The sequence below is a fragment of the Protopterus annectens genome, chromosome 12.part0 (assembly GCF_019279795.1).
Source record: "Protopterus annectens isolate FY-2018-M chromosome 12.part0, PAN1.0, whole genome shotgun sequence".
Classification (NCBI taxonomy): Eukaryota; Metazoa; Chordata; order Ceratodontiformes; family Protopteridae; genus Protopterus; species Protopterus annectens.
Window position 1 is genome coordinate 325,975,363 of NC_056746.1, and position 19,281 is coordinate 325,994,643.

At 37.1% G+C, this 19,281-nt stretch overlaps 1 protein-coding gene across 1 annotated transcript in view; it reads right to left on the minus strand.

Moving 5' to 3' along the window:
* Nucleotides 1-19,281, minus strand: part of PRKCB (protein kinase C beta) — a 2,112,091-nt gene that overhangs the window by 741,776 nt on the left and 1,351,034 nt on the right. The window contains exon 6 of the mRNA XM_044089400.1: nt 8,221-8,377. Within this exon, the coding sequence (XP_043945335.1) occupies nt 8,221-8,377 (157 nt within the window). The remainder of the gene's footprint in view (nt 1-8,220; nt 8,378-19,281) is intronic.

Consider the following 19,281-nt stretch of genomic DNA (forward strand, 5'->3'; position numbering starts at 1 on the left):
CAAAACTGGTTTGAGACTTACTGCTCCATTCAAGCCAGGCCATTTATCAGCCTGTAAACGTACTATCCACACATATTCCTTCAATAACAAAAGATTTTCCAAGTCACCACCCCTAATACCCATTCGTACAGTGCATATGCATCTGAATTTAAAAGCATGAGTTTGAAATTCATGTAAATGTCTGAATAAACCATTTGTCTCAATCTTCCGTCTTATTTCGGACCTATGCTCTATTATTTTATCTTTAAGCTTCCTGGATGTTTTCCCTACATAAAATGCGTTACATGAAACACAGGTAGCTAAATAAACTAAATAAACTAAAACATAAAAGTAGGGATGTTAAATATAACTTATCTTTTAATGATTATAAATTGTTACAGCAAATCAAAAAAGACAAGAGTATTGTGATTAAGCAAGCAGACAAGAGAGGGGCAACAGTCTTTATGGACAAATCATGGTATATGAGTAAGTTTAAAGAGTTCTTGTCTGACACTAATACTTTTAAAGTAATAACATTTGCAGATGTGAAAAATCATATTTCTCAGGTGAATTTATTCTTATATGATATGCAATTGAACCAGGACATTACAATTGAATTATTCACTTATTTAACAGTAACATGTCCTAAAATTCCACAGATTTATGGTATCCCGAAGGTGCATAAATCCATGAGTGACCCACCACTAAGGCCTATCGTATCTGGTAAAGGATGGGTGACTGAGCCCATCTCTAGGTATTTACAAAAAGTGCTAGGAAAGTATTTACTGAAATGTGAAACAGTTTTAAAGGATACGGTGCACTTTTTAGAGAAACTTAGTGTGTGGTTTAATGGTGAAACTAGTTCTGATTATTTTTTAGTTACACTGGATATTGTGTCACTTTTTACGGTGATTCCAACAGAATATGGGATTGAGGCAATTAGAAGTTTTTTAACAATGCAATCCTCTCAACAAACACGTGAAATAGAGAATATTTGTCTCTTATTAGATTTGGTGTTGACAAAGAATGATTTTATTTTTGATGGTGTTCCCTACAAGCAGTTAACTGGGGTTGCCATGGGGATGTCCGTGGCCAATACCTTTGCTAATTTAGTTTTATATGTATGGGAAAAACAATACATCTTAAATGAAAATAATGAATTTGCTCTTTACTTTGATTGCTACTGCAGATTTGTTGATGACTGTTTTTTTGTTTGGAAAGGGACTTTGATTCAGTTAGAAAAATTTCTGTCCTATCTCAACACTACGACAAGTTTCCTTAAATTTAAGATGGATTTTTCTTTAGATACAATGGATTTTTTAGATATAAGGGTATATAGGAAACTTGGAAGGTTGGAAACAAAGGTGCATAGGAAGGATGTGCATGCAGCAAGATATTTAAATACTGCTAGCATGCATCCAGTACATATATATAGAGGCATTATAAAATCTCAGTTAATAAGAGTCAGTAGATTAACAACTGAGGGGGGTGTGTTTTTGGAGGAAACTGAGAAGATGAGGAAAGAGTTTATTGAGAATGGTTATTATCTTAGAGATGTAAATATGAGTTATGAAGAGGTTTTGCAAGGCAGAAGAGGTCCTTATAAACCAGTTTTTAGTTCCGTTTCTTTGACTCACTCAGGGTATATATTAGGGAATGAAGCTGATAAGGTAGTAAGCAAGCCTGTCATCAGGTTTACTACCACCTATAATGCCAATACAAATGATGCATGTAAAATAATTCAAAAGAATTGGGTAATTTTAATGTCTCAACCAGATTTAAAGGACATTTTAGGTCCAGTACCAAGGTTTGCCTTTAGGAATGGTCAGACGTTTAAGCAAATATTATGTTATAAGGATTTTCAAACTGAATCTTCTCCCTTATGTACTAAAGTGGGCACTTTTAAGTGCTATAATTGTGTCTGTTGCTCTGATATTAATGATAGTAATAATAGCTTCCGACATCCTACAACAGGTGAATGTTTTAAGTTTACTTGCAAAGCAGATTGTAGTACTACTACTAAGTTAGTTTATTTAGCTACCTGTGTTTCATGTAACGCATTTTATGTAGGGAAAACATCCAGGAAGCTTAAAGATAGAATAATAGAGCATAGGTCCAAAATAAGACGGAAGATTGAGACAAATGGTTTATTCAGACATTTACATGAATTTCAAACTCATGCTTTTAAATTCAGATGCATATGCACTGTACGAATGGGTATTAGGGGTGGTGACTTGGAAAATCTTTTGTTATTGAAGGAATATGAGTGGATAGTACGTTTACAGGCTGATAAATGGCCTGGCTTGAATGGAGCAGTAAGTCTCAAACCAGTTTTGATTAAGCGTCAGAGGGAGAATTTATGATGCTAACTTTGAGCTGCTACTTTTTAAAAAAGTTTTTAAAAAAAGTTTTTTTAAAAAAAAAAAAAAAGTTCTTATTTGATATGAATGATTTATCTATATGTAACTATATTTAATCTATATAAAATTGTTTTTTATTAATATAAGTAAAACTTCTTTAAGAGTTTTAGGTGTGATGCATTTTAAATTATTTGCATAATTAATTTTGGTTTGTATCTGGTTGGCTGGCTTGATCATGTGTTTTTTCAGTGCTTCCTCTATTTAAATGCAACTTATGTAAGGTGATTTTATGTGCTGATGAAGGGTGTAGACCTGAAAGCTTCATTAAAATTGTTTGTTTGTGACTACCGTGTTTTTGGCTACTTTTGGATGAACAGTGACTTAGTGTATCTTCGTGATCAAATAAATCATCCTCATGCAACATTATTAGTTGCTCTGTCAAACAGTTATAAGCAACACTCACAGTGTTAAAATTAAATTAATTGTAAAACCTAATGTTAAGTATGGATTCAATTTTTCAGTTATAAGTGGCTGTATCTGTGACTAAGATGCCTCCCCCTTTATCTGTCTTCATAATTCTGTGAGTCTTATCTCTTTTCAGATTTTTTAGAGCAGTCATTTCCTCTTTGCTAGGGTTATATAACTTATCCCTAGGTAGTTTACTGAGGGCCCTGCAGCTATCAGCCTCACATTTGCTATCATATTCACTTAGTGGGGGATGCACAGGAGGGCAAAAGCCACTGGGCTTTTTCCATTTTATACTGTTGCCATCTCTATCACAGTTGCTTCAATTCTTATTTTTGTCATTGAAAAATACTTTGAGATTCAATTTCCTCACATACAGTTTAACATCTATCACTGTTTCCACCAAGTTACTTCTGTTAAAAGGTATAAAAGTCAGACCCTTACCTAAGATTTCTTGCTCTAGTTTAATCAATAGTTTTAACAAGCGGTTCCAAATCTTAGTCCTATTTTGCTGTTGGTTTTTGTGGGTCCCTTCTGCTGTGTCGATCTCTCCAAGTTCCTCATCTCCCTGGTCCCTTTCCAGGACCTCTTCTTCTGTTTTTGGTGCCCTTGTGGAGATCTCTGACTCAGAGTGAAAGGCTGCAATACTGCGTGCCTTGCTGCTGGGATGTGGTAGTTCCATTTGGTGAGTGTCTCCCTCTGTGGTGTTATCCTCATGTCCTGTTGCCTCCTGTTGGTGCTGGATGTACCTAAGTTGGGGCCAAGTTCCTGGTGGCTCTTGTAAAAATCCTGTCTGTTGCCTCCTTCCACATCTCTCGTCAGCATTGGGTGTTGCCAGGTTCTGTCGTGTTCCAGTATCCTGTGTGCTGGTGTTTAGGTTTGTCATGTTTCCAGTGCCTAGCAAAATGTTTCTCACTGTTGTGTCTAGGTACGTATCTCTTTCTCCTGGTCGAAGTATACTGGTTTTGTGGTACCTGCTTGTTCCTTAAGTCCCTGTTGAATTTTTTTTCATTTTCTTCTCCTTAACTTTGCTTTTAATAAGTCAGTGATTCTGTTTTCAAGATCTAAAAATCTAGAAGGGGAGTCTGGGTTGTCCTTGCATAAATTCTCCAGGTTTAGATGCTGCTGATAGTCAAATCTTGCTGGGTTTTGTTATGCCTAAGGAGGATCCCAATCAGCTTGAGACTAGCATTCCTTAAAACTCTGTCCCATTCTCTGATGAAGTCCTCTTCCACATTGTTCCACATGGATGTTTTGAACAGCTTTAGTCCCCTTGGGATTAGTTCCTTTTCAATACTGTTCCTGAAGTAAATGTCTTCCAAGTATAGTCCTTTCAGTCTTTTTAGTTGCTTCTCAAGCTGGAGAAAGTTGTCTATTGGATCACGCTGGACGTTGTCTCTTGGTGAGCCATCTGTATGGTCACCATGCCCAGTGTGCTGGGTTATGTTTACACAGGTAGGTGTCTTTAGAAGGCTTTTAAGTTTTGAGTTGTTTCCATATCTCGAGAGGTCTCCTTAAAATGATTCTCTTGCGTGGATAACTCTTTGGTGGTGCCAAGGATGAACAGAAAGCAGAGGTAATATAGAGGGCATGAGTGAAAGCTGGTATCTCATCTGTGACCAGAGGGTGGCAGGACTAACAAGAAACAGAGCACAAAGGATTAGTCACTCATCCATCTACCTAGTAATTGAAAAAACTACCTGAAACTTCAAGACATCTTTATTCTTCTCACAAGGAGGGTATCAGAAAAACAGTCTCCTAGATCTGCTACCTAAAGTGATTTTATCTGGATTAATCCAAACAGCAGATGATTCCTTACTGTGTGGGATGCAATGCATATCATAACATTAATCCAAGACAACAGATGATTCCTTATTGTGTGGCATGCAATGCATATCATAACATTATTCCAAAACTGCAGATGATTCCTTACTATGTCACATGCAATGCATATCATAACATTAATCCAAGACAATAGATGGCTCCTTATTTCACACTGGGAGCACCATGGAGTGAAGTTGGAACAGACTTATTTGATTTTCAAGACTATGTATCTGATATATGTAAACTATTATTTCATGTTTCCTGAGTTTGTGAATGGACACTGCAAGTGATACTATTTTTAATTAACCGGAAGATGTTCTTCTGATACATGAAAACCAGACTTAGTCATCTCAGGTTATGGTTTACAGTACACAATACATGATTTAAGAGATTCTTGGAGCAACGTGAGTTTCAACAAGAGACTTCTAATCCAACGTTTCCGCAGTCCAGTGCTTAAAATAGTTAAAAATAATAATGAAGGAAGCTCTAAATACTAACACTGACTGTTATGCAACCCACATTCAGTTTTTAGGAATAAGAAATACTTCTGTAAAACTGCACATCTGTCACTGGGGTAACATTGTATGGGCTTTAGATTAAAGAGTAGAATACCTGGAGGCCCAGAAAGAAAGAAAAATCTAGACAAAAACACTACTATGATAAAACAGAATGCAGCAAATTTTACAGAAAATAGCCAATAATGACTGTAAAGACAGGTGAACAAATGAGTCCTTCCACTGTGTGTACTCATGATGGAAAATTTATGAGAAAAAATGGAAAACTAATATCCCCCAGAGAGACTATACTGAATACAAAGGCTGTGCTCAACAGCACTCAGTCACATGGCAAGTTGAGAAGTATCCAGAGAGACATCCAAGAAGTTTTCCTAAAAGTAATTTCCATAAGCAGCGGTGAATAAACCAGGGATGTTCCTCTTAGTCCAGAGCATCTAGATAGACAATCCAAAGGAATTTGCTAGTAATGGTTTCTGGTCCATCGACATCAGAAATACAGGCAGTAGTCTCTCCCAAATATTCATAATTGAACGATTTTTCAGAAAGCAAAGAAGGTACTGAGACAGCAGTAAAGACTGAAAAGTTAATAAAGTCTATTTTTATAAATAAGGTGCTAATTACTGAACTAATAATATGTTTCAGCTTTGCACATGAAAAACTGAAATGACAGATGTGTTGAAACGTCATTGCATTTTGAAAGAAAATGCAAGAGCAGAACAGTGTTTCTAATGCAATGCCCTGGAATGCAGTACTCAACAGCATAGTGAACGTTTGGTATTAAAGCCATATATAATTAAATCTAAATATTGTTACAAAAATCTACCCCACTAAGCAAAGCTGAAATTTTTGTTTCTGAAAGAAGGTGATGTGATACATAAACATATAGCTTTAAAAAATGGTACATTTAGCCTATGTGTCAGATCTGAATGGATATCACATAATGGACTGGCATCCTTTGTATGAAATAAATGTTATTAAAACAAACAGCGATGCTCACAAACAGCTCGTCTCCGTCTTGTTAGGACATCTCAAATATCCAATGTTAAAGTAAGGCGAAAAAACAATATTGTGGGAAAATCCAGTGTCATTACTGGGAGGACAGCACATTCTATAGAAAAGGCACCATGGATGGAATAAGCAAAGGTAAATAAATCCAGTTAGACAATAATAATATAACATGTGGATGCTAGTATGCATTAGTAGCTAAAACATGAAGGAGTAATTCTACCACAATGAGCATTTCCATAAGCTTTTTATATTTTCAACTGGCTCCCTGGTGCAGAGGGTTGGAGTCCTGATTGCAACCCAGGAGAACAGGGTTTGATCAGTGGACCTGACACTGGATCAGCCAGGCAGGAAGGGGGATGACTGAAGAAGCATGGGCTTCTCACCTCTCCTGGGTGTGGAGAGGGTTATGCACACTCAGGTGCACATTAGGTGGTGTGATTTCCCTGGTAGTGACCAGTGAAACCACATCTAAGTGCTTTGTGGTAGAGACAAGGCTGCTTAGAGAGAATATTCCTTGCAGAAGTTAGGGAATGGCCTCCCACTGCACATTCACTTCTGATTTTTTCACTTGGCATGCATAGGGAGTATGGCTTAGTAGTAAACATCTTGAACTGCCTGTGATGGCTGGATGCATGATGGTCTTTCCAGTCTAGGGTCAACTGTCATGCACTGGCCAGGAGGGTGACAAACAAAAAATGATTACCTTTTCAGAACAAAATTATCCAAATAACCATCTTCAGAGGACTACAGGTAGAAAAGTGTTATAACCAAGTATTAGAAAAAATACAAGAAGATGTGGATCATTCTAATGCAAGTACATGTGATGAATCTGATACACAGAAGTAACACGATAAAGCCATTATCCCAAACTATAACACCTTATTTAATGTACATGGATGACAGGATAGGTAGTAACTCATCAGGTACAGAGGATATACAAAAACACCCCAAAAATTCTGAGGAAACTAACAATGCAGATGTACAGATAGCAATGCCTTAGCTAAAAGCACTTGGCATGTTTATGTCAATTAATCTGTCTCAAGAACCAGTGCATGACTTACTATAAGGAAACAGATGGCCTTAACCCAGTGCAACAGATATTTACATTATACAAGGATCATAAATACATAAAGTATAATAGCTATGGAGTCTGAGCAACAACTGCACACTGTAGCAACTCTCCAGAGAAGGGACTACAACAGGAAGTAACAGACATATTGCATGTAGATATGATAAGATTTAGGTATTGATTTATCTTCATTTGTTAATTGGGTAAACAGGCTAGACTACAGACCCTTTTCAGCTACAACCTAAACTAATTATAAATATATTTAGACAATTTAGCATAGCCAATCAACAGCCTGTTTTCAGGAGGCAGAAAAACTGGATTACCTGGAAGAAACCATATAGATATATAAACAAACATACAAATCCTTAAAAAAAAAGTGACTGGATATCAGGACTGCACCTGATAGCTCAAATGGAGGTGTGACAAGCACTTGAAGCATAAAAGGTAAGTCCCACTGTGGAACAGGATCTTGGACCAGAGGGAACAACAAAATAGTTCTCTTGAGAAAAACCTTTGCGATTTTCAGAGCCACCAAGGATATATTATCTCTGCCAATGTGAAAGTTGGAAATAGCTGCCAATTGTTCCATAATAATAGAATAACTGGATCTTGATTGAAACAAGCCAGCATGAAAATCCAGAATTGTCTCCAAAGGAACTTAGAAAGGGTCCAAACCTTTAGAGTACTGACCCCCATTTGTGCCTGGCTATGGTAGCTCACATATCAAGATTAGGAGTGAAAGAGCAGATCATTCATCTTCTCACTCATATAACAGAATATTTACAGATCTTACAATAGAGTTCAACAACATAAATATGACTGCGTCCACCTTTAATTGCAGATGTCAGCATAAAAGTATGCTCTACCCCAGATGTTTCTCTACAGGACATTAATATTGTTCAGTTGTTTAATTACTTATAATTTATTTATATACATAACATGATAGAAGTTACAAATACAGGATCATCAACAAATCAACCAAACTCCACAGATTACTTACAATTTAAACATTTCATTCCATTCTGGATTGAGGGAACATTTAATCGTCTTTGTCTTCTGCTTGCTTTCACTTTTTGGATCAGGAATTAATTTAAGTTTCACATACGGGTCAGATGAGCCATTTGGATCCATAGGAACTAGATTCTTTCCTTCCTTTACTAAAACAGGGAAAAAAAAGTGAAATATACTTTATACACTATCAGTACAGCATATATCAGTGTAACAAAAGAAAGCGCCATACATCTGTATAGTGGTTAGGATGCATTCAGACTCACTGGGTCCATCTTTACTGACAATACAGGTGATGCTCATTGACCTCTGTTTGAATTGATACTAATAGCTGTATTACCAATTTGCCTGAATCTGCATTTCCTTACAATCGTTCTGTCACAGTAACTGGCATGAGGTGCTCAATCTGTTGTACGTGGTGACAACTAAAAGTAACCGTGGCCTCACTGCACAGCAATCAACAAACTGGTCCTCAATTCATTCATTTACTTCTTTCCACTGTGTAAACTGTGTAGTCCCGTGGAAATAACTGCACCCCCTTTTTACCAGTAGATAGGTAGGAAACAGAAAGAGAAAAGTAACAGTGCACTGATCCTAAAGCTAAACAATACTTGCATATTAAGCCCACTAGAGCTGAGAAGAGTGAATGCAAATTTAACTTTTGAAATTCAAATTTATTGTAGGTCTAATCCGTGAATAAATACTACAAAGTATTAAAATGACATGTTGTGCAGTTTGATGTTAGAAAGTGAAAACTAGAGCATGAAAAGAGAACAGCAGAAGCAAAGGGGGAAAGCCTGTACTTATGAAATAGAGGAACTAGATGAACATAAAAACTGCTTACATACAGCATAAGTACAAACAAACAAGGAAAGGCTGAGACAAAAAAAACACAGAAGAGTTAAGGAAGCAGGAATGGAGATAAGTTTGAAAGGTAGGGAGATATGGAAGTGAATATAGTTCCAGGATGAGGTGCAGGGGATGGTTAGGTGACCTCATCTTTGGAAAAACAGCTTGGAAAATGGTCTTCTCCTTACCAGTTATTATCGTCCTGTTGAAAGATGGTAGCGAGCAATGTTTTTCTCATGAATCTAATACACTTATACCAGAAAAATGTTCTCTTTTTCTCTTTCAAGATGGCATCAGAGTTTTGATTTGTTGCTCCTCTCCTCAGCCTTTCTATATAACAGCTAAGCATAAGGCAAATACCCTCCATATCTCTGTTTACCAACTCTGTGGAGTGATAAGTGACACATGCATGGGATCTACTAGCCTATTATGATTTTTGATTACACTGACTTCAGTTATTGGCGTAGCTACTGGTGTCATTCTAAGGGGATCCAGTATATATCGGACTGGAAGGAGGTAATGATAACCCAGACTGATTTGCTGGGAATGTTGGTCAATATTATTGCTGGGGCCAGAGTTGTTTTGTTGATTTGCTAGGAATGGTCTGCTCCTCTCTTGTTATGGCTTCTGAATATTGGACAGGACCTTCTCCTCTCCATAGATACCTAATCAAAATCAATATTACATAAAAGTAGCACTGCTCAGTCCCAGAAGCCTAAGGAAGTTGCAGTCCTTACAGGCATTCTTAACTACTGAAACTATAGATATATGTGTTGTTAGTGAAACATTGTTTCAGAACAGCAGTAGCACCCCCACAATGCAGGATTTCAGTGACTACCACTCTTTTAGACTCAATGCAGAAAATGATGGTGTTACTGAGGGTGTGTGTCTCTATTACCAAAAAGCCATCTCACCTACAGTCTCTTAAACCAGGACAAGGGCCTTGCACGTCTCCATAAATGTATCACTGTAAATAGGACTCCATACTGTATCATAGCCAACTAGCATACCCCCTCTAAGTCACATGAAGTCCAATAAAGAAACTGACAGACCTCCTTATCAAGCTTAACTCTATTGTCTTGAAAGACTTAAACTACCCTCCAGTGACTGAGAAGCCAACACAATCTCAAATAAGTACATACAGAAATTCCTAAATTTCATTAATGTTAGCACCCTAAATCAACTGGTTCAAGTCCCAACTAGGGTTTCAAAAATTACTGGATCTGGTTGTCACCAATATTGCCACCCTATTTTCAAAACAGACAGGTACCACATCACTGGACAAATTTGAATAATGTTCAGTAACACTCACTAAAACCTGACAAGACAAAACCCTTCTGCCTTTAGAGACATCTTGAACACAAATGTAATCCCTCTGATGATCTGCTGAAATTTAAGGACCCTCCACACATTGCTGACACATTTGTAGATAATTTCTATGCCCACCTCAAAGCATGTATCAAGGCATCTATCCCCATAAGACTTAAATGCAATGCTAAACTGTGGAATAAACCCCTATGGAGGAATGGAAGTGTAAACAAACTATATAATAAACAAACTACAATAAGTGCCCATAAAGCAAGCTTAATACCCTATAATCTAGAAATGAACTCAAAAAGATAAGCAAAGAACTCATAACCAAAATTAAATCCTGCATAATAAGCATGACTGAAAATTGCTATTCTGCTAAGGATAACCACAATCTAAGAGGTAATGCCCAGCAATGCTCATAGCTAATACATAACAACAAGATGTACTCATCCCTGACGACTAAACCAACGTATTAGGGAAAAATTCAACTCTGACTTAACTCCCCAGTCTCACCCTAAATTTCTTTATCTTATTAGCACAACCCTCCATTTCCTCTGATCACCTTCAAGCACATTCCTACATGCTCACTCCAGGATGGGTTTGTTAAAGACATATCCTGTTACCTAAACCTGGTAGACTTCTTTGAGCAAGTTAATAATGCATTAAACTCAGGCAAATAGGCTCACACTGCCTACCTGGAACTAGCTTAGGCCTCTGATACCATCCCATTTCCTGCCATTATTGATAGGCTAATCAATCAAAGTGCAAATATGTATGTCACTGACTAGTTGAGTGGCAGAATCCAACTTATTTGTTTGGGAGGCACAGCCTCTTTGAAATAGCAGTTACCAGTGGTGCTCCCCAAGCATTAAATCAAAATGTATAAACCACATAAGTATAGTGGCAGAGGTTGAGTAAAACAATAAGAGGTATATTTGATGAATATATAGTTCCATAGTGAGAAGTCAGAAGATAAAATATGGGATGACAGAGAAAATATTTAGTCTCTAAAAAGAAATATTAAATCATTGGAGTTCATTATTTGTGGAGACTTTCAAGCAAGAGCAGAGAAATAAATCAGTCACCAGATACATGTGTAACTCAAAATTGGAACATAGATTGCAATTCATAAGGAATTCAGTGTGCAAATTCTTAATGGAAATTTAAGGGATGATTAAAATATACATTTATAGCAAGTCATGGTCAATCTGTAATAGACTATGTCCCAACAGATGTGAATTAATGAATCAGATTACATATAAAATGCAGAACTGATGGTCATCGTTTCTCTACTTATTTGGAAATAGAAATGGTTTCAGTTTTGAGAAAGTCCTAAAAAGGTGACAGGAAGAGAAAATGACAGGTAAAGATAGCAGGATTGTCTTAAAATGGTTTGCTCATGGATGTAATAAAAAGGACATTAAGGAGTTTAATGAAACACTGGGTGAAATCTAGAGAGGTAAGAGTTCATTATTTAAACAATCAAAAAAAGATATGACAAAGAGAAAAAAGAAATATTTGAATGAGTAAATGTATGAGTTATTGCTACTGGTTAAAAGGAATAATGAATCAAAACATACTGAAATTTAATGTCTCTTGGCATGAGCAAAAAAGATCAGGAGGAGATTGGTGTTTAAGTAAAGAAACAGGGAGAAATGGAAAAATGCAACATACATTCAAATAAAGCAACAATGGAACTTGTAAGTAAATTTAACAGCAAGGAAATTGGGGAAATAGTAACACTGTAAAAGAATAAAGTCCCACACCAGATGAAATTGTAAATGATTCTTATAAACAATCGGTAAGAAACTATGTCTAAGCTAGAAGTAAATTTTAAAAGCTATATAGGGAATTGGATTTTTCCCCATTTCATAGGTTCATAGGTTCATACTAGGCTATCTGCCCTAGGGCATTTATAAGCCTAGCCAGAATGTGTTTGGCTTTCGCCACCCATTTTAAATTAATTTTGCTATGCCCGTTTTCGAGGTTAGTATACTGTGCCTCTGTCTAACAGTGACACAGAAGTAATACCCGGGGTAAACCTACGATCTCCCATCCACTCATCAAGATTCCTCTTGAAGAGAGTCAATGAGAGACTCTGCCTAACCTGGACTGGGATTTTATTCCAGAGTGAAGGGAGCCTCTGGGTTATGAATCTGTCCCTCCAGCATGTCCTATTTATTTCAGTGCTGAGGTTCAAGTCTCTCGAGCGTAGCTCGATGGGATTTGGATTTTCTGAGGTGCAGCATGTCCATTAATTCCGGGTTGGACATGGCTTTATACGTCAGGCACAGATGGCCTCTGAACAGGCGGTATGCCACTGAGTAGAGCTGGAGTTTCTTTAACCGGGCAGCATATGGCATCTGTTTGAGCCCTTTGATCCTCTTGGTGAGGTACTTTTGGGGTCTTTCCAGTTGGTGCAGGTGTCTGGTAAGGTACATCCCAAAAGGGGCATTGTACTCAATTATGGGCCTGATGAGGGATGAGTAAAGATGCACGATGACCTCCCCTGATCTAGATGTGAATCCCTTCATGATTAGGTGGGCTATATAAAATGTTTTTCTAACCACTTTGGCTACGTGGTTGTCAAATGAGAGATTGCTATCAACTTGGGTCCCCAGGTCCCTAATTACTTCTTCTGTACTTAATGGATTACCACCTATGTGGTAATTTGTGGGCACTTTGTTTTGCCAAAGGGGATGACTATACACCTTTTGGCATTTAGCTTGAGGCCATGGCTCTGGCACCAGTTGTCTGTTTCTATGAGGCCCTTTTGGAGGATGCTTGTGTCGGCTGGAGAGTCGATTATGGCGCCCAGTTTGCAGTCATCTGCGAACTTGGTCAGCCACAGTCCTTCCGTGTTGGCCTGTACCTCCGAGAAATATATACCGAACAAGAGAGGTCCCAGGACTGAGCCTTGTGGGACACCACTGTAACTGGTTTGGAGTCTGACATGGCTCCAGCAATTCTAACCATGTGGGTTCTGTCCTTGAGCCAGTTTGCAATCCATCTAGTGACATAGGGGTTTATATTTAAGCTGGTGAGCTTATCTATAATGCCCGAGTGGGATATTGTATCGAAGGCTTTTGAGAGGTCCAGGTAGGCTGTGTGGACCACCTTCCCCTCGTCAATGGCCTTGGTGACTGTTTTAAAGAAATCAATCAGGTTTAAGAGGCAGGATCTGCCCTTAACAAAGCCAAACTGGGTAGGATCCAGTGTCTGTAGGTCCCCAATATCTTTATTTATGAGGTCCATGATGATCCTTTCCATAGCATTGCAGACCAAGCTAGCCAGGCTTATGGGGCGATAGTTTCCAGGATCCGTTGAGGCACCACCTTTATGGAGAGGGACCACTGTTGCTGTACGCCACTCTTTGGGCACATATCCTGTAGTAAAGGCTGAGATTGAACAGTAGTTTTATGTTTGGGTTTAGTTCTTCTTGGAGTTCATGTAGGACGCAGCATAGGACACCGTCTGGTCCCATTGATGCTGTGTTTTTTGCTTTGGAGAGGGCGGCTCTTACCTGAGCATCTGAGATGTTAGGGGGGGCAGCACTCTGCTGGGATAGATATTTGCCCTTTTGGTGGGGAGGGGGGGGGGTTTGCGCTGAACCTGTCAGCTAGGATGTTGGCAATGTCTGTGGGTTCAGTGTATTTTTTGTCATGACTGAAAGTATAACAGTTCCAGCTCTCAGAAAAAAATGCATTGCATCAGACCTGAAAAATTATCATGCTATAACATTATTAGATTTGTCAGTAAACGTATTTACCACTATCATGCGACAAGTAAAAGACAAAATTATTAAAATGTTCTTTGCAATATCAATTTGCATGTGCTAATCAAAGACTGGCAACCCAAGGATGATATTTTCTAAAAAAATTGATAGGTATATTAAACTTAGAAATCAGATATTATTTGAGCCTTTATCAGTTTGGAATCTGAGTTTGATAACATGAACAGAAATATATTATAGGGAATAATGAGAAAGAGAGGCTTTTATCCAGTTTTGACATCAGCGATAAGAGATATGATAAAAATAGTGCTTGGGTAAGAATACTTAAAGCTGGACAATTCTCACGTCAAACACAGGTTCAAGGTTTAATAAGGCCCACATGTCTACTGGGTACCATGGCTGTTTTAAGTGTACGCTGATGCTGGGTTGGAAGAATGTAAAGAAAAGGTGAATATACTGAAGGGTAATAGTATTACTTGTTCTATAAGTGGATACGCAGAGGAAATTATCATATTAGCCCACAGAATGAGAAAATTAGAGTCAGATTGATATTTTAGTGAAAGATTTAAAGATGGCTGTTTTAGTAATTAATAAAAAATAAATGTAAATATGTTTTTAATGATAAGGAAATGAAATGTGCCATTTGTGTAAAAGGACAAGAGATGGAGAGAATAAAGAATCTGAAGTATTTTGGAATAATTTCTGTTGCAAACAGCAAATAGAATTTGCATACTGACTTTTTACAATATAAAATCACAGGAGAAATGTACAATCTATTCAGAGTGGGCAAGAAACGAGAAGTGTAAAGTTTTAAACCATTGCTGTCTGCAATAAGATGTAAAGCCTAGTCTATAATATTAATGGTAATATATGAAGTTCTATAAGTTAGTCAGACATAATTGAACTTGCCACCATTAATTGCACAGATGTATACTTGTGCAGAGTTTAGGGGTACAGGAAGAAACTGTGGAAATTATAGCTCTGTTAAATTGGTAAGGATTATGAACTGCTCAGTATAAGAGTTGATGAGACAAGTTTGGGTGAACAAAGGAAAATGGAAGTCAGAATTTATGCATAATTTAAAGAGTAAGAATTTGTTAACCAAATAATGACAAAATATGGAATAACCTATCTGGAAATGTATCTAAAAAGGGATAGCCAAATAAGTGAGTCCTATATTCTTTAAGAAATGTAATTTAAAATAATGGAGATTAATGGACAGAGGGAAAATAAAGCACAGCAGATACTCTGATTTTTTTAAGACAGTTAATCTCTGAAAAAATATTAAATATTTAGATGCAATTGAGAATACAAATGTTATTTAAAGGTAATATTTTAAATAAAATATATAATAAAGGAAAAAAAATCTACCTTGCATATGTAGCATGCTAGTTAAACAAATGTAATATATTTTACTTTGTCTTTCTGGCATTAATAATGAAATTAAGGGGAAACCTTTAATAAGAAAAATGTTAGGTCTAGATCATTCAAAAAATCTGAAATTTTGAAATGGAAGTTGTTTGCAAAATTCTGTTTAGGATATCATACCATAGCATCATCCCAGGAGTAGCAAATTGGATTAGTGAAAATTATAGAAAAAAAAGAAAAGCAAATGTTATTATTAAGCGGAAAATAAGGCAAGAGTGTTTATGAAATTTTGGTATTTGGTTGATCACATGTGTTTTATCTGTTTATTTAAACTGTTACAACCTTTGGATGAAACAATAAAACAACTACTGTCCTCTACTTGCTGCTGCATAAAAGCAATAAAATCCACAATTCTGTCCTTGGGCCTTCCAAGTTAAAACTGTATCGGTTATTTTCAAGTTATAAAGACTGATTTGCATGCCTTACTTCACAGAGATGATTCAGTCTCCTGGTATTTGTCAGCTACACTGTCAGGCATTAAAAAGACCTACATCATGACATACTGATATGCTTAAAGAAGACAAAGCATATCATCAACCATTCTAAATGAAGGGACATACTATCATCAACTGGCCCAAATGAAAGGACATACTATCATCAAGCATTCTAAATGAAGGGGCCATCGAGTCATCAAGTATTTAAAATGAAGGGGTATACTATCATCAACCATTCTAAATGAAGGGACATACTATCATCAACTGGCCCAAATGAAAGGACATACTATCATCAACCATTCTAAATGAAGGGGCCATCGTGTCATCAAGTATTTAAAATGAAGGGGTATACTATCATCAACCATTCTAAATGAAGGGACATACTATCATCAACCATTCTAAATGAAGGGACATACTATCATCAACCATTCTAAATGAAGGGACATACTATCATCAACCATTCTAAATGAAGGGACATACTATCATCAACCATTCTAAATGAAGGGACATACTATCATCAACTGGCCCAAATGAAAGGACATACTAACATCAACCATTCTAAATGAAGGGACATACTATCATCAACTGGCCCAAATGAAAGGACATACTATCATCAACCATTCTAAATGAAGGGCCATACTATCATCAACTGGCCCAAATGAAAGGACGTACTATCATCAACCATTCTAAATGAAGGGCCATACAATAAGCAACTCCTTTAAATGAAGGGGCATACTATCACTGACCAGTCCAAATGAAGGGACATACTATCATTGACCAATCTAAATGAAGGGGCATACTATCATCAACCATTCTAAATGAAGGGACATACTATCATCAACTGGCCCAAATGAAAGGACATACTATCATCAACCATTCTAAATGAAGGGCCATACAATAAGCAACTCCTTTAAATGAAGGGGCATACTATCACTGACCAGTCTAAATGAAGGGACATACTATCATTCACCAATCTAAATGAAGGGGTATACTACCATCAACTGGTCTAAATAAAGGGACATACAGCCCTCAAAAGGGGCCAACTGAATCACAGGTAAATAGGATATTGCATAGTGGGATAACTCCAGCATGGAAAGGACTGCTAGTGACCATTAAGCATCTAATGCTATTCATAACACACAATAATATGATAACCACCCCACTGCACATGAGCTATAGTACCCTACAACAAGATAACCACACACCTGCAAATGAGCTATACGCATCACACAATATGATAAAAAAGATTATGAACTGCTCAGTATAAGACACGCCTGCACATGAGCTGAAAGTACCATACAATACTAAGAAAATCACACACCTGTACATGAGCTGCAAGTACCACAGAATAACAGCACAAGGAAACCACTGCACGTGAGCTACAAATACCACAAAATAGTAAGATAATCACACTACTGCACATGAGCTAAAGTATCATTGAATACAATAAGCACACACACCTGCACATGAGCTACAAGTACCATATAATAATAAGATTACCAGCCTACTGCATATAAGCTACAATTACCATGCAATAATAAAATAATCATGCTACTGTACATGGGCTTCAAGTACCTAAGAATAATAAGATAACCACAGTAGTATATTATCTGCAATATTACATGTTATCTTACACTAAACATCACACTGCATCTCCCAAGGAGATTCTTCTACCTCAGACTGAACATAAGCAATGCTCATTTTCAAATTCCTTGTCATCAAATTACTTGTATACATTATCTTGTATGCACCCAAAGGGGGGCACTGCTTTTTGAATTTGCAAACACAAAGTATCTCTGAGTGAAAGGATAGGTTAGGTTGATGGGTTACCTTCAGGTGACAGATTCATGGTTCCTCATTTCTTAAAATTTCTGCTCATGTCTCTTCAGTATTTTGTTTCCACAAATTTGTTTGCTCCCTCCTTTTAGTAGTGATATGTACAGGCTCAAACAGCATGGACTTCTATTCACTCAAAGATCATGGAGTTTCAAACACATAGAAAGGTGCTCTTTTATATTTTTGACACAGCACTCCTTCTCTGACTTGAAATATACTCAGAATGGGAATACAAAGATGGTGTACAAGTGAAGACCCCGAAGTTAAGGGTGCAGAAGGTCCCGTTTTCCCACCTATGCAAAAACACTTTTTCTTTTTTACTTTCTGTGCTATGACCACACAAAACTGCCTTAAATTGAATATGTGTGCTTAGATCACACATATGCAGTCAAGTGAGTGCTTTGCTGTTGTGCTGTTTTTTTTAATTTATTTTTTGCGCAGTCAGAGGGGTTGTCTTTATGGGTATGTGGTCTGAACTATTAAAGTGGAACCCATGGCTGACATATTACTCATCAGCTTAACATTCACACTCTTGTGTATGGACCATTATCTTTGTGGGCATATAAAGTGCACAAACTGCAAGTAATATTTTTATTGCAGTCAAGTCAAGGTACTGCACATGTAAGGACAGAATGAGCCAATTAAAAGGAGATAAGAGCTGGGGCACAGTAAGTTCACTTCTCCCATATAAGGAAAACGTAACAACAATATAAAATGTTTCCTAGCTACTCTCTTACAAAATTTCTCAGACTGCTGCTTAAAGAACAGACATCTCCTACTCCAAAAATCGGATTCCATTCATGTGTACATCCACCCCCTTTTTACTCCAAGCCACTGTATATATGATCGGTATACATTTTCTTCCCACATCACTGTCAGTATTGATAAACAGTCATTTCTACTGGTCAAGCTGTGATACCAGCATGTCATCTTGTTGTGGCCCATGGTTGTCTCACTATATATGAATTTTGCTGCTGCTGTGGTTCACTAGGCACATCTTATACAACTTCATTATACATATAGATATATATATATTACACTGTTACACTATGTATGAATGGCACTGCTTCATTAAGGAAAATTTGAACTGCTTCTTTATGTTGTGCATTGTATGGTATTACTATGAACCGTACTGCTTCGACATGTACACATTGCACTGTTCCTTTATTTATGTATTGGGCTTTCCTTACTATAACAGTAAAAAAAAGCACCACTGAGATAAAGCGAAACAACAGCCAAATGGATAAAGCAAAGCTGTCGTGGAAAACTAGAATATTTGTATTAAAACCATTTTATATCTTCTATACTTGGTGCTGTGAAGCTGTTTTTTTTTTTCATTTTGGACATTTGTTTTTTCTTACTATGCCAGTATTACACTTTTACTGTATATACATTGCACTGCTTCAGTATGTATACCTTGTACCTGCCCTCTATGTTATGTACTGTACTGTTTCACCATATA